This window comes from Metarhizium robertsii, assembly GCF_000187425.2.
Source record: "Metarhizium robertsii ARSEF 23 chromosome Unknown MAA_Scf_1, whole genome shotgun sequence".
Classification (NCBI taxonomy): Eukaryota; Fungi; Ascomycota; class Sordariomycetes; order Hypocreales; family Clavicipitaceae; genus Metarhizium; species Metarhizium robertsii.
This window is the reverse complement of record NW_011942149.1, coordinates 7,269,991-7,285,169: the sequence shown is the minus strand read 5'-3', so window position 1 is coordinate 7,285,169 and position 15,179 is coordinate 7,269,991. Positions and strand designations below refer to the sequence as shown.

General features: G+C 51.1%; 6 protein-coding genes across 6 annotated transcripts; 5 read left to right on the top strand and 1 right to left on the bottom strand.

Moving 5' to 3' along the window:
* MAA_08307 (uncharacterized protein) lies at nt 1-2,201 on the top strand (the record flags this gene model as incomplete). The annotated part of the gene is made up of 3 exons (XM_007826305.1): nt 1-203; nt 421-1,484; nt 1,546-2,201. The coding sequence occupies 3 exons, from the start codon at nt 1-3 to the stop codon at nt 2,199-2,201; spliced, it is 1,923 nt and encodes a 640-aa protein (XP_007824496.1).
* Nucleotides 2,202-2,555: 354 nt separating this feature from the next.
* On the top strand, nt 2,556-2,792 carry MAA_10755 (ankyrin; the record flags this gene model as incomplete). The annotated part of the gene is made up of 1 exon (XM_011412473.1): nt 2,556-2,792. One exon carries the CDS (start codon nt 2,556-2,558, stop codon nt 2,790-2,792), a length of 237 nt encoding a protein of 78 aa, XP_011410775.1.
* Nucleotides 2,793-4,719: 1,927 nt separating this feature from the next.
* Nucleotides 4,720-5,949, top strand: MAA_10754 (gag-pol polyprotein; the record flags this gene model as incomplete). Its single annotated transcript, XM_011412472.1, has 2 exons — nt 4,720-5,414; nt 5,478-5,949. The coding sequence occupies 2 exons, from the start codon at nt 4,720-4,722 to the stop codon at nt 5,947-5,949; spliced, it is 1,167 nt and encodes a 388-aa protein (XP_011410774.1).
* A 2,824-nt stretch (nt 5,950-8,773) lies between these two features.
* Nucleotides 8,774-9,852, top strand: MAA_10753 (alpha/beta hydrolase; the record flags this gene model as incomplete). The annotated part of the gene is made up of 2 exons (XM_011412471.1): nt 8,774-9,146; nt 9,179-9,852. 2 exons carry the CDS (start codon nt 8,774-8,776, stop codon nt 9,850-9,852), a joined length of 1,047 nt encoding a protein of 348 aa, XP_011410773.1.
* A 1,871-nt stretch (nt 9,853-11,723) lies between these two features.
* MAA_10752 (triacylglycerol lipase-like protein) lies at nt 11,724-12,937 on the top strand (the record flags this gene model as incomplete). The annotated part of the gene is made up of 3 exons (XM_011412470.1): nt 11,724-12,162; nt 12,244-12,529; nt 12,592-12,937. The coding sequence occupies 3 exons, from the start codon at nt 11,724-11,726 to the stop codon at nt 12,935-12,937; spliced, it is 1,071 nt and encodes a 356-aa protein (XP_011410772.1).
* A 262-nt stretch (nt 12,938-13,199) lies between these two features.
* Nucleotides 13,200-13,808, bottom strand: MAA_10751 (amino acid/polyamine transporter I; the record flags this gene model as incomplete). Its single annotated transcript, XM_011412469.1, has 1 exon — nt 13,200-13,808. One exon carries the CDS (start codon nt 13,806-13,808, stop codon nt 13,200-13,202), a length of 609 nt encoding a protein of 202 aa, XP_011410771.1.
* Between the last annotated feature and the right edge of the window lie 1,371 nt (nt 13,809-15,179).

Below are 15,179 nucleotides of genomic sequence, written 5' to 3'. Positions count from 1 at the left end.
ATGTCGAAAAGGCCCATTGCCTCCATTTCCACAGCCCAGGCGGCGGATCGTGAAGCGCCTAGCGATGCGTCCGACAACGCGCACAAGAATCCGCGGCCCATGTCGAGCTCCCACGCTCCGCCTCACACATCCTCGGCAAAGCGACGAGTAACATCGTGCGCTGCGTGCCGCAAGCAAAAGGTCTGGCCGCACATGTTTCCTCTGTTGACAATTCCCATTCAACTTACGCATCACTCTGTTCATCAACTCAGATCAAATGCGAGCTTCTGACGGAGCGGCCGCCGTGCGAACGGTGCAAAAGGCGCAACATAGAATGCGTCATCAACACCGGGCTACGTAACTCTATTCTCGATCAAAGGTATCAATCCTACATCCTTTCATTTTCCGCCCCTCATCATGCCATGAAGCTAACCCGCATAGACAACTTGCCGTCCTGGGGAGAGACTTGAGCAGAGTCCATGCGACGCTGGAGACGGTGTGCCAGCAGCTCGGAGTAGAGTTGCCAAAACCCCTAGAGTTGGCGGCCCTCAGCAGCGTTGGCGCCGGGCCGGGAATGCAAGATGGTGATTTAGACGACGGCGAAGATGGACTGTACGAGCCGTCACAGCACAACTCTCCATCCGCGGTGCCTGCTCCCATCGACGCCTATCTCACCAAACCCGAGTCTGAACCTAGTGCCCCGGGTCCTGCCACTGCCTCGGCTTCACGCTCGTACAAGAAACCGGACATCATTAGCAAAGGACTGATAACGATTGAGGATGCCGAGGTACTGGTCAACCACTACTTTGTTGAAATGGATCCTATTCTGTATGGATTCGTCAACACGCACAGCACAACCCATGGTGTCAGAGACGGGTCTCCGGCACTGATCGCGGCCATCTGCACCGTCTCTTCTCTGCACCTAGTAGACTACGGCCATTTATTCGAGACGTGCTACCGCGAATACAGACACATCATAGCCACCACTCTATTCGAGCGACAGGACGTCGAGCACATCCGCGCCTTGTTAGTCGGCTCGTTTTGGCTCCCCGGCGCGTCGAGGATTCTCCTCTGTGACGCCGTCAGGCGCGCCGGCGACGTCAGGCTCCATCGGCACATCTTCAAAGCCATCAATGGGCTATCCAAAACGTCTCCGAGCCTCCATCACGGCAGCGCCGATCAGAACCAATCCCGCGACTGTGTCAGGTTATGGTATGGCATATTCATGAGCGACCAGCACCAGGCCATCCTCAACAACAGAGAAAGTCTACTCCCGCTGCATATAGACGTGCTCGAAAAACGAGGAGAGTACATGGAAAACGAAGCATGCACCAGCCATGACCTGCGCCTGGTTGCGCAGTCCTCGTTACTGCTGGCCATGGCGAGGATAAAGTCGACTCTTGGGTCCGAGTACCCTACGCCTGTTCCGGAGTCTCGAGCTGCCGAGTTTGTCAACTTTTCTGCCGAGCTGGATGCGTGGATTGACGAATTCCGCCCCAAATTCCGTGAGTTGTACAGGGCCAGGGCCACGCGGTACACGAGACATGCTGACTTGGGGATATCCAGAGCCGAGTCCTGAAATGGGCAAATTCCCGCCATTGGCATTCCAGCTCCATTACCTCTTTGGCAAGCTGTACCTCGGACACCACGTGTTCCGCGGCTTGCAAGGAAGAATGATTCCAGAGGCACTCCTCGAGGCCGCCCGAATGGCATACGATGCGGCCGTAGCCATCTTCCGGATGATCCTGGATGCTGACGGCCTTCTATGTAATCTCTGGAGGGTACCTGGCTACATTCACATCATGATTTCATTTGCAGGCCACTTGCTTCTCGAACTATGCATCAAACACCGCGACCAGCTCGAGATTAACGTCGAGCAAGACTACCGCACGTTGAACGCCGTCGTCTCGGCATTGACCAACATTCGTCTCAATCCTGCACACCCGCTTCGTCGGGTCGCCAGTGGCCTGCAAAAACGACTCTTTGAGTTTGCCGCCCAATACGGAAAGCAGAGCTTGATTGACAACGGCACCGACTGGCCTCGTCAGCATGGAAAAGAGGCCACCAGCATGACGGCATCGGCCTCTGCAGGGGGTGGTGCGCAAGAAACCACAGGACCGCTCTTTGAAATGGGCGCCACGGGTATGCCCGACGACTTTTTCCTTACAGACTTTAGCGACTTTACGTTTCAGGATCCTTGCGTGGATTTTATGGGGGTGTAGAATGTCTCGTGGCCTTTTGTCGTGCTGAGGCTCGGTGAGGGGAGCACAAGCGACGTCAACCTGTCTTGGCTCGAATGTACAATCAGTCCACACAGAAACGCGTAGCTAGCAAAATTGACCACCCGGCGGCATTCAACTTTTGGTGTTTTTTTTTTTAAAAAAAAATCGATCAACTGGGCTATTGATGCTGCCGCTGTTGTGGTGCCGATAGAAAAGGCTTCAGATGTTAATTTCATTGACATGTTGTGGTGCATGTTGTGGTGCATGTTGTACTCCGTCTGCTGTGGCCCGGAACAATATTGTTGCGACCGGGGCAACTGTAGGTGACACATGGCATTAATTTCACTTTCGAAAATGGCCATCCCGTCATTGCCAAGAGGACGGACTGTTGCCAATGTCGGCCGTGACATTGGCAGAATGATTCGCATGGCCATGGCCATCGGCAAGGCTGGAGCTCTTGTTCTTTTCATCGCTCGTCGACCCGGGCCGCTGCAGGCCACTGCCGAGCACCTCTCAGCCCTCGCCATGGACCTCAGAGAAACGCTCGGTGCTCTCACCAGGTCTCAGGCTGAGGCATGCGGTAGTGCCTAGGCTAGCTGAAACGCCCATGTCCAAGACCGTCCTGCGGACAATGACTGGGAGACTTTGGATGAATTGTCCCATGTCTCGCCAGCCGGGTGAGCGATGCGTTAACGGGCCAGGCAATGTTTGTAGACGGCCGTCACTCATCAACATGAAGGAGGCATCAAGGTGGTAACTATGACAGATGTCCAATGTCAGACACAAGGCGGAGCCGTCTCAAGCCGGTTCGAACTTGATGTTACTGTAATACGCCTCGAAATGATGTATACTCGGAAAGTGTTTAGTCATCTGGTTGTATGACATGAAAGCAAATACGGCCTGTTCTGTCTAGTCGTATCGACATCAAGTCCTGCTATATCCTGACGTGCCCAGCCTGGGACCGTTCGAGATTGGGGCTGTTTCAAGGTGCCCGCACGACCCGAGATGCACACCATCTCGCGCGTCTTGGAAGCCCCCAGCCCATCTTTCGGTTGACGAGATTCCCGGCTTTCCATCCCCTTGACAGAAACAAAAGGTTCATGTGTGTGCTCCGCCTCTCTGACCCAGGAGCCAGGGATGTCGGGTATCGACTACCAACTAGAGACTTGCGATCTGGCTAAACTGGGCCGGGGCAACGACCATGACAGCATTTGGCTTGCTTTAGCGGTGCTACTCGAGGTGAGACAGACGCAGGGATGGTATTTGCCGCCTAATCATCCTCTACGGAGTATTCCGTGCATGCTACAAATAACAGGCCGGGATAGACCAAGCACAATCCAAGTGGTGCTTTCCCCAGTTTCCGGAACGGAAAGGCCCTTGCTACCACGTTCCGACCGACACGTATCTATATCCGGATGCGAGTGGGCTTGTATTAATGGGACAAAATTCTTGGCTCCAAGGGGGCACCATGTAACTAGTCAAAGACATGGCCGGCGCTACTCCGTAGTTCATCCCATATTAGATTAGCAACCGACCGACTGCCAGTCAACCTCTACTAAACGAGAATACGCAAGACAGCAAAGACCCTAGTGGCAGAGATGACCCCGGGACTTGCTGCCAGGACCCCAAAGTCTAGAGGGACGTGCGGTCGACGGGCTGCCGGGGATGTCGGCCGTGATACCGTGACAGCACTAAACGGCAAGTTACCACGGCCAATTTTAGCCGGGGTTGCCGTCCGCACTTGACATTTGAAGGGAGGAAATAGTCGCTGCTCGTGCGGTGCAAGCAAGTGGATGGACATGAAGTATCATCTGGCGAGAAACAAGACTGAGACCTACGCCATATATTTTTTGTCTTGGAAACCAATGCTACCTACCACCCATCAGACGTTCACGTATATGTTACGATCCATAAAAGTATCCCAACGTTGAAAAAGTCGCGTGTCCCGACGGCTCTCGTGAGTCGCGACCATTCACTCGACGACGGCATCACAGTTCGTGACGCGATTGAGGACGAGAGTCAAATATTCGGCGATGATGAAGAGCATTTAGGCGACTGCCATGCCGACAAACACTGCATCAATTTCGACTGTATAGCTCCCGGTCCGTACCCTGAGAGTATGGGCTTCGACCGGTATGGAGTTTGGTTCGATTGTGCACCTCGCGGCTTCTGCTGTCAATATCACGCAGCTGCCTGCTTGCGCTGTGAGTCGTGTCCCCGGAAATATTTCTATACAACCGGACTTGTCAAACTTGCACGACGTGTTTTCTGCGGGTAGGCGAGATCAAGGGACGGTATTGTGGCTAACATCCAACCACGGGACAGTTGTCATGCATTGCCGCAAGATGCGACGTCGCCAACGTAACCTGCATATGCCAGCACGGAGGATATACCTCCGCCATGGGGACATGCATGTTTCAATCATGTGGATTGTCAGATGCGCTCTGTAAGTGCTCGCCGAACCCTGTGTGTGCCGTTCACGAGCCAACGTTGCTGGCAGACTGCAACTAACGGCATCATGTACGTAGTCTCGAGAAACTTGACGTCAACGCTGTGCAACGAGCCCATCAGAGACAAGGGCCTCGAGTTTCGAGTCGTCAACTTTCTGCTGGGAAGCATGGCCCTCGGACTAGTCATCATGCGACTCTTTTTCAAAAAGTACCTCAGCACCAGCAAAAGACTCGGCCTGGACGACTGGACAATCCTGGCGGGCCTCATTCTAGGAGTCCCCAGCGTCGTTATCCAGGTCTTTTTTCTGACCCCGACGGGGCTGGGGAGAGACATCTGGACGCTGGATATACCCACATTGCTGGCGTTCGGCCACTACTTTTACGTCATGGAGATTTTGTACCTGACATTGATGATGCTGATCAAGGTGGCGCTGTCTCTGTTCTACCTCAGCATATTCCCGGGGACTGTCATTCGGCGCTTGCTGTGGGTGACTGTGGCATTCCACGTCGCTTGCGGACTGGCCTTTATCCTGAAAACCGTGCTGCAATGCACGCCGGTCGCGTACAACTGGGAAAAGTTCAACGGCGATGCTTCAACTACAGGCCATTGCGTCGATATCAATGCGTCGGGATGGGTTAATGGCGTGATTGGCGTCGTGGCGGATATTTGGCTCTTTGCCCTGCCGCTGACACAGCTCAAGAGGCTCACGCTGCATTGGAAAAAGAAGGTTGCCGCGGCCATCATGTTCTTGACCGGCGCCATGTAAGTGCTTGCCTTTGTTGGGCCTCGGATCTTGAAGACATGGTTAACTAACTGCGTCACAAGAATTACCATTGTGTCCATGCTCCGGCTCAAGTCTCTGGTGCATTTTGCCAACTCGTATAACCCGACTTGGGATCAATGGAGTGTCGTCTTTTGGTCCACGATTGAGGTGTCGGTCGGGTTTATTTGCACTTGTCTGCCTGCCTTGCGCCTCATACTCATGCGCATGTACCCTCAGACATTCAAGTCGGATTCTTATGCATCGTCCTCTTTCACATCGAGAAATCTTTACAGGCGCAGTAGCATTTCGCGTATTGTTGATGAGGGCTGTGAAAATGATTTGGTTGACTTGTCTCAGTCGAATTTGATACCGGCTCATCTACAGGATACTCTAAAGGATAATGAAGATGGGTCGGGGGCTAGGAGTGGCAAGATTCGGATACAATCTCTGCAGGCCTTACCCCTTGATGAGAATAGCATGAAAGGAACGGCGAGGGACCAAACGGCTGCAAGAAAGCAGTCTGCTAATGATTAGGGAAAAGGAGTAAAAGGAACCATGGGCTGGGCGGCAACTTTGGTTTTTTCCCCAGCTACCATTTCCTGCTTATGCAGCTGGCGTCTGGGCCAACACATTGGGACTGCTTGTTTCGCTTTATTTTATGCCCGTTAGAAGGATATATCTGCTAATTGATCAAGCCGATATTCAAGCGGAATTGGTTGGAAAATAGAAAAAATTAGAAAGGGGAGCGTTTAAAAGCGGCAATAGTAAACCTGAGATGAGGTTGTGCTCCCGTCTCCGGATGTTTGCTTCAGTGTAACCTTATTATCACTCAACTGATAGACGAGAGAGATGTAAAGAGAAATGAAATCCCAGGATCTAGAAGTTTTGACAAAGCATATCATCGGGTTTTTTACAGCGATTAGCTTTCGATAGTTTGAATGACCTGGAGGCCTAACTAGACAGCAGCTCTCAGCGTACTATACCAACTTCTAGAAGCCACACACCAAGCACTGAGTGGAGTTAGAGACTTACCACTAGGAGATTCGTCTCGATTTCCGCATAAATCTCATTCGCGGTTCTTGTGGCTCAAAATGATCAGCACGATTATGCCTCTATCCATCAATTTTGACCCCGACTGTGACTTCTACCAGCGTAGAAGTCTGGCACGCAGAGAGTCACCTTACTTTGCAGTCGAGTCAAAATACACAATATTTAATGCCTGGATACGATGCCGAGATTTTGCGTGTGACATACACGCTCTCCCAGTAGAGGCCGTCCCAGATCCCTTTGGGTGTTACTATTTATCTTTATATATACAAAAAGATACATATTTATACTCATTAAACCAGGTATCTACTAGGTATCTCAGACAAAGCGGGCCCGGTACGCAATCGGCACCTTCGAACACCCAAAGGGATAGGGGCGTCGGGGGGACTGAGGTCAAAGCCGCCCTACAACTAAATATGGATATGCATCAATCACTGTGCGTCTTTTCTGCAATTATTAATAAATATTGCACCACTCTGTCCTTGAATCAGGCTAACCCTTAATTATAACATATAAAGTATCGTTTCGTTGAGCGAGCAGCTACTTTATTCCTCGGCCCTTTGAACGTCGTGTGTCCACGGAAAATGTAAGGGGGCATAGTTGCTGTTCAACTACAGCGTGTTGCTTCTGAGACATTGTCCCTTTAAAAAAAACACAAAATACAGAGCAAGTTGAAAAGAAGAACCCTTAATTCAGTTTGGCTTCGGCTCAATCTCTTTACCCAACTATGAAGCCGTACCAACTGCTTGCTCTGCTTACAGAGAGTGCCATCGGTGCGCCTCGGACACAAGTCAGACACCTGATGGACTTGCTGACATCCTGACGTCTGCTAGTTCTGAAGCTAACCCGGCGCTCATTGGCAAGACAGTCTTTGACAGTGTTGTTGAGCAGGCCGATCGCGCGAAGAGAACCGCCATCAGGTCCCTGAATGTCCTCGGACGTCAGGCACCGCCATTGAATCCTCGCACAACCTCTGCCGCTGACGCGTCCAAGTTTAACAAAGCAGGTAGCAGCATAAAGGGAGGCTTTCCCCGCGGCGATGCTCGACCTCCCTCTGAAATATTCAAGTCAGGATTCTACCAACAGGGCAACGACAGGAGCCTATAGAATTATTTGAACTGTAGGGGAAACTTAGGTCTCGTGTCGCCCTCATGATCCCGTGACGCCGTGCAAAAGTATGTCTTGGGTCCGTCCGGTGCCGGCAATCAAAAGGGCTACGTGGACGTTGTAGCAGCGAAAGACGTTTCGAACGATTACCAAGTTCCCGGCACCTATAACTCGAAGAAAGATCGGGCAATCTCCGTTAACTAGGAATTAGCGGCAGCAGGCTCCGTTTCAGGTTCGAGCATTTCTCATGCATACAAAGTTTTTCAGCTTATTGCTCAGACTAATCTGGCAGATCTCCACTCCCACCTTTATGCACTACTTATTAGCGATTTACTCGGCCTCTAAGCAATTTGGCTCAAACACAGTTGGGCTATTGCCCTACGTCTTAAATTATGGGTACCTGGTTTTACTAGCTGGCTTAATTACCTGCTGTGACTGATAGTACGGACCCGCAAGCCTGTTACTTGCCAAACAAAGATAGTATCAGGTTGGCTTAGGCTTAGGCTATTCACCAATTATGCCTGCCTGCAGCCCGTAAGCTGTAGCACGGGCAGTGGGATATGTGTAGTATAAAGCAAGAAATTATTAAATTAAAAGGCCACCTTTCCCTTCATCCTGTCCAAGGAAACTTCCCAAGGTGTAATATGCTGAAGTCTGTGCTCTAAACGTACAGGGGAGCTAGTCCTTGCATGAATTCCTGGAAGCCTTCCCCTTGTAGACCTCCATAAAGAGGCTCTTGTAACGCTCTTAGTATGTTTCAACTTATTCTGCAATAAACGTCGAAAAGTGGAAGCATTACGCATTATTTCTGACACCTGGCTATTATGCAATGCACTAACTCCTGGCTATTACTTATTAGCTGTTAGCTGTAGCACTATGACTCGGCGGCTAAGAAAATTCGTAATGCGCATAATATAATAATATAACTCAAGCTTGCTCTATAGCTGGAGATACCGCCGGAACTAGGTATAAGGCGAGAGAGAATTATAGATAGATTGATATTCGAGACGAGTATAAAAGTGTGCTATTCCCTTAACCTACTCTGTGTTAATAGTCCAGCAATCTATTACTTACTACTACTATCAGTACAAGTCAACTACTGCTTTATATATTCTGCTACTTTTCCCTCTTTTCAATTTTCAACAAGATGTTTTCTATAAAGCTCGCTATACTCAGCCTCTTTCTAGCTGGATCGACCTTGGCCATGCCAGCTGCTGATCCGAATGAGGATCTAGGGTGCCCATCAAGTCCGCTGTCTGAAGCCAATAACACTTCTAGCTCAGCGGCACTCCAAAAATTGAACGAAACATGCTATGAAGACCTCTGGGGCGATTATGATGTTAAAATACTCGATCTCGATATAAACCACGATGGCAAGGACGCTATTTGCAAAGACATATCTCAGGAGTATCTGAAGTGTCAGGGTGAAACCTGTGGTAAACGGGTGCTCAAGTCGGGTGGCGAATGCCTAAGATATGCTTGGCAGGCTTCTAAACAGTTTAAAAAGGAGGCTAAACAGTCTCAAAAGGATACTGAACAGCCTCAAAAGGACCCTGAACAGTCTGAAAACGATACATGTACGGAAGGGTCTGAGGAGGATGCTGAACAGCCTCAAATGAAGAGTCTCAAAAGGATACTGAACAGCCTCAAAAGGACCCTGAACAGTCTGAAAACGATACATGTACTGAAAAGTCTGAAGAGGATACTGAAGAGTCTCAAAAGGATACTGAACAGCCTCAAAAGGACCCTGAACAGTCTGAAAACGATACATGTACTGAAAAGTCTGAAGAGGATACTGAAGAGTCTCAAAAGGATACTGAACAGCCTCAAAAGGACCCTGAACAGTCTGAAAACGATACATGTACTGAAGGGTCTGAAGAGGATGCTGAACAGCCTCAAAAAGCTGCTGAAAAGTCTCCAGAAAAGTTTATAGACTTTTTTTCAGAGTGTTTTCAAAAAGTCGTGAATGGCCCGGCTGAAATCGAGGCCGCCTTCTCTGCGGCAGTTGGAGTATTTAATTCCTGTCAGAAGAGCCGTACTAAGTGCGACTCTGAATTGCGCAAATCCGCAAACGTTTATATGGACTCTCAGAATCCTGGCGAGGATGGAAATTGCCGCCGTCATATTTCGCAGTCTATCCAGCCGTGTACTATTTTCCTGTTTAACAACAAGCCACTTGACGGATCAATTGAAAAAGGCTTTCGGGATTGTGTCAATAACAGGGTTGAAACTAGCGCGAAGGATAAGGAGTGCAGCGTGGAAGACCAAAACATTGAAGGGTAACTAAACCGCTATAGGCTGTAATAGCCTAAATTACTTAGTTTATATCTGCATAAACGGGGCCCGTTACCACGCCGACCGTGTATAATAGATATAAAGGTTTAAGATACACTATTGAAAAATACATTATACTTTATAAAAATAAAGGCAATTGCTACCCGGGCCTGACGTTTTGGCTACACGGGCCTGACTGTAAAGTGCGTTTTTCAAGGTCTTTGAGAGATGTAGGACGTTTTCAAGCAGATATAGATTCCAGTCACGATCAATGCAAACCCGGAACATAGCACGCCTCATAAAGCTGGGCGTCTCTGAAGCGCGCTCGCTGAGGTGAATAGCCCTGCCCGACTTCAGTAGGGGCTTCTATTTTTGGATAAAACGCAAAGAACTGTCGTTTGTATGCGTGGCAACACGGAGCGGCAAGAATATTTTATAGGAATCAGCATGGTTTAGGACGCACTAATACGCCGTAGGTGATTGCTCTTTCGCTGTTAGAATATTTGACATGTATTATTAAATGAAAAATGTCAAGGTATTATTATAGTTTCTGGACAGCTCTGGCAATTAGAAATAGGGGTGAAGCAGAGGTATATAACCGAGAATAAACGTGGTTGGCTACAAAATGAGCGGCTACTAACAAAAGGTCACATTAGTTGAGTTTACAGCAGCAATTTGCGTAGTGGAAAATGGTGATAATTTAAGAGGCTTTTTAGTGCCTCAATTGATGGCTTTGTGTTGATGATGACGATAGAATTGAGTTTATTGATGAAACATGGAGCAAATTTGACTTGACCCCTTTTATATCCGGTCGGGACCCCTGACGATAACCCTACAAATCGCCGCACAGATCGGCGTGTATTCGGTGCTACCTAGATCTAACTATCTAGGCGGTTGACAAAAAATAGAAGCATAATGAGTTAAACCTCCAGTTTGTGGACGTTGGTATTCGACCGTTCGCGGCGTTGATTGACCCCAAAGAGGTCGACTGGTCGAATACGTACGTACTACGAACCTTGACCCTTTTGTAGTTGAAGAGTTCGGCCGTGCGCTAAAAAATGGGGACAAGAAAGAAAGAGGTTACTGGTACGTTTCGTTCCAAACGTCGACTCAAATCACCCCAAGCTTATAGTATCAACACTACCCAATCGTAGTCGGTGCTACCCTGGCCAGCCGCGGTTACTTGTGACGTTACAATCACGTCTCCCTTGCGGTCGATCTCGACCGATCCACGCGTCGCCTGGCCACTAGTTCAGGGACATTGGCAATTTGGTTGACGAGTCAGAGCCAGCAGACGCCACGAGGCGCACCCATTGGGCCATCTGGCCGCACAGGCCCTCTTAAAGTTTGGAAACTATCGGTAGTCGGTCACTTTTGCCCAGAATGCCAAGCGCTTCTAACCGGGTTGGGTTGTGGCTGCGAGCACCGAGATTGGGGGCCTAGGCATTGTCGTTGGGGAATTGCTCACGGTTGTAGACACTCGACACGACGATATTCTCAGTGTAGCTGCGCGACGTATATACAAGTACGCGTGAGTATTCTGAGCCGTTGGATGAGGGAAAACAGGGCCATGGTGCGGTCGCGCAAGGGCGTCTTGGCCTTGGTGGTCCGACCAGACACGATCTAGGCTCTGCATCGTGGATCACGGCGCCTTGGCATTTTGGTGTTGCGGGGAGAATTACCCCGGCCAGGTCGGGATGGATGGACTTGGAGAAGCTTGGCCATGACCATGCTGCACGGACGGACGCTTAATATTGCCCCGGCCGACGGCGGCTGAGGATCCGAGCCATGATGCCTATGTATGTAAGTGCTGGGAGCTGCTCCCTGGAGCCCAAGGTTTTCATCTTGCTTGTTTTCGACTGTTTGCAACGAGCGCAGAGATGCTTCACGCTCTTCTGCTGCTGGCGGCGCTGCCGTGGGCGACATGCTCGTCGGCGCATGGGAATCAGCGCCGTGTCATTCAGCAGCCCGGCCTCATCCGTTTCCCCATCACCGTGTCCGAAGCCCCGGCCGGCACGTTTCGTCGTCTCCGCCGCCAAAACAATGCCGACCTCACGAGTCAGAGCACGGGTTTCTTCTACACGATTGACCTTGTCATTGGGACCCCGGGGCAGGCCGTCCCCGTCAACTTTGATACCGGATCGTGGGAACTATGGGTCAACCCGAGCTGCGCAAACACGTCCGAGACGGCCATCTGCGAGAGCCTCCCGCGATTCACGGGGTCAACAACACTGGTCGACACGAACCGAACCGGCCAAATCGCCTATGGCGCCGGCTACGCCAAGTTCAAGTACATGTACGACTACATCTCTGTCGGAGGTAAGGACAACCACCAGACCGTTACATATAACATCGCCGGCTGTTGCGAGGGCGAGCCGCGCTAAGTCTCGACACCAACAGGGGCAAAGATCAACCAGCAAATCTTTGGCGTGGCATACGACACCTCGGTCGTTGCCTATGGAATCTTAGGCGCCGGTCCTTGGGTCCTGGGCTGGCAGTCTCCCTACCCCCATGTGCTCGACTCGCTGGTGAGCCAGAATCACATCCAGAGCCGTGCCTTCAGCCTCGATTTGCGGCCCATCGAGAGCCCCCTCGGCGCCGTCATCTTTGGCGGCATCGACACCAAGAAGTACATCGGGGGTCTCGAAAAGCGGCCCATTGCCACGGGGCCCGATGGCAGTGTCCGGTACGCCGCTCGTGGAAAACACAGGCAATGCTTCTGAACTACGATGCTGACGTCTGAACAAGGTACTGGATCTACGTGGATGGACTCTCGGTGACGAGAGAGGACGGGTCTCGCATCCCGGTATTCGACCAGACCAACGGCTTGCTCGCCCTCCTTGACAGCGGCACGACGCTGACACAGCTGCCGCGAACCATGGTGACGGAGATTCTGAAGGCGTTTCCCTCTGCCCGGCAGGACCCGAACGATGCCAACCAGTACATTGTGGACTGCGCGGCGGCCAGTCTCGCGGGCACGGTCGATTTCAAGTTTGGAAACACCGTCATCAATGTTCGATATGACGACTTTCTGTGGAAACAGCCCCAGCACGGGATATGTGTGCTGGGCGTGTCGCCAAATGACTGTGAGTGACGCAAACTATTGATGGCAACGTGCAACGGGACGGCGTGGCTAATACGTCCAAAACAGCATTCTTCGTGCTGGGCGATACGTTTCTGAGATCGGCGTATGCCGTCTACGATATGGATAACAGAAATGTCTACCTGGCTCCTGCTGCTGACTGCGGGACGAATCTGGTCCCGATTGGCAAGGGAACCGATGCCGTTCCGTCGTTGGTGGGTGAATGCAGCTCGCGAGCAATTTCTGTCACGACGTCAACCACGGCGTCGCAGGTTCAGTCGACGACAACACAGGACGTCAGGGTTACTTTATCCTCTAGTTTCGAGTCGTCTACATCGTTGGCCGCGTCCTCTACAACGTCTGCGTCTGTTTCTAGCTCGATGCGTTTATCCTCTACTGCAGCTTCTGGTACGTCTTCAACCACGTCGTCGACTACATTGTCAACTGCAGCGTCAGCCACGACATCAAGCATATCATCAGCTACGTCGTCAGCTACGTCGTCTGCTACGTCGTCAGCTACGTCGTCTGCTACGTCGTCAGCTACATCCGTCACGGCATCAAGTGCATCGTCTAGCGCATTATCAAGCGCATCGTCGGCCATATCATCAGCTACATCGTCAGCTACATCAACCACAGAGCCAAGCACATCGTCGAGCACACCGTCAAGCATATCATCAGCTACACCAATCACGGCATCAACTGCATCGTCTAGCGCATCGTCAGCCACGGCATCAACTACGGCATCAACCATATCGACAAGCACATCTTCAGCCATATCATCAGCTACGTTGTCAACCGTAGAGCCAAGCGCACCGTCAAGCATATCGTCAAGCACATCGCCAACTACGTCGCCAACTACATCCTCAGCTACACCGTCAAGCATATCATCAGCTACACTAATCACGGCATCAACCACGATGTCAGCCACTGATCCAACTACAGAGCCAACCACACCGTCCACCACGTCGCAGACCCAGTCCAACACAACAGAGAACGTCACGTCCACTTCAACTTCTAGTCTATCATCACCCACATCGTCATCACCAGTATATTCGTCTTCCCTTGAGTCCTCTCCTATTTTGACGCAGAGTGAAACGGCCGCGACAAAGGATGTCAACACGACCTCGTCCGCCGCTTCCTCGCCTACATCATTGTCCACTTCTTCATTCGCATCACTTCTCACATCCACGCCTGTGTCCTCATCATATTCACCATCTACCAAGTCTGAAGTTGAACAATGTTCTTCATTCTCGACGACGGGCGCACCGAACACAACTACCGCTTCATCGTCGTCTAGTACGGTATCTGAGACTCAACACAGTTCAGTCATCTATACAAGCTCGATTACAGCCTCTCCCGCCTCTAAATCCGTATCAGAGGAAACATCAGTCCCTCCTTCGAGCAGTCTGTCAACCAGCCATGTTACAACAGCCATTGGCCTTTCCTCGACAGCCGAATCGAGTCCGTCTCCAGCAACATCGACAACCTCAGGGTCGACGACGGTGTCACCCCACGCCACGAACAAGGTCCCAGTGTTAAACCAAACCATACCAATTGCTGACACCGCTACATTACCGACCAGGATATCTTCAAACGAGCCGCCTTTCGCTACAGGTTACTCAAGGGGCAGCACATATCAAGTCGCAACAGAGATATCTTCTGCTGGAGACACCCCAGCAGGAAACACAGAGACTTCTGCGTGGCAGAGCTCACACTTGACCCATGCTCAAAACAATTCTTTTACTGTTTCGCACTCTGCTGCCACTGCATCCCCAGACTTCAGCATCAGCTCATGGCCAGAGCGCCCGTCCAAGGTCACAGTAACTACGACATTAACCGTGACATCCTGCGAGCCAACTGTTTCAAATTGCCCAGTAGGCAAGCTTACAACCTCAATCGTGGTACTCGACGCGACATCGCATTTGGGTGGCGGACCTGGCGGCAATACCGCCAATCCTACGCCGGCTGGAACGACCGCGATCTACACACTGCCTCCTTTTATTTGCGGCAAGGGAGCGATGGATTGTACTACTCCCACGACCCTGCCTACCCAGGTCGTGACGGTGGTGCCTCTAGTCACAAAGTCAGTCGCGGTTACTGTTGGTGACTGTATGGACTGCGAAGCAGCACCAACACCATTGGCGCCCTCATCTCATCCATCCGGTCTCAACACGCCCGCTCCCGCTCAGACGCAGCTGGAGACCAAAGCTCAGGATGTCTCGGTACAAGAATGCTCCGACTGCAGCCAGACATT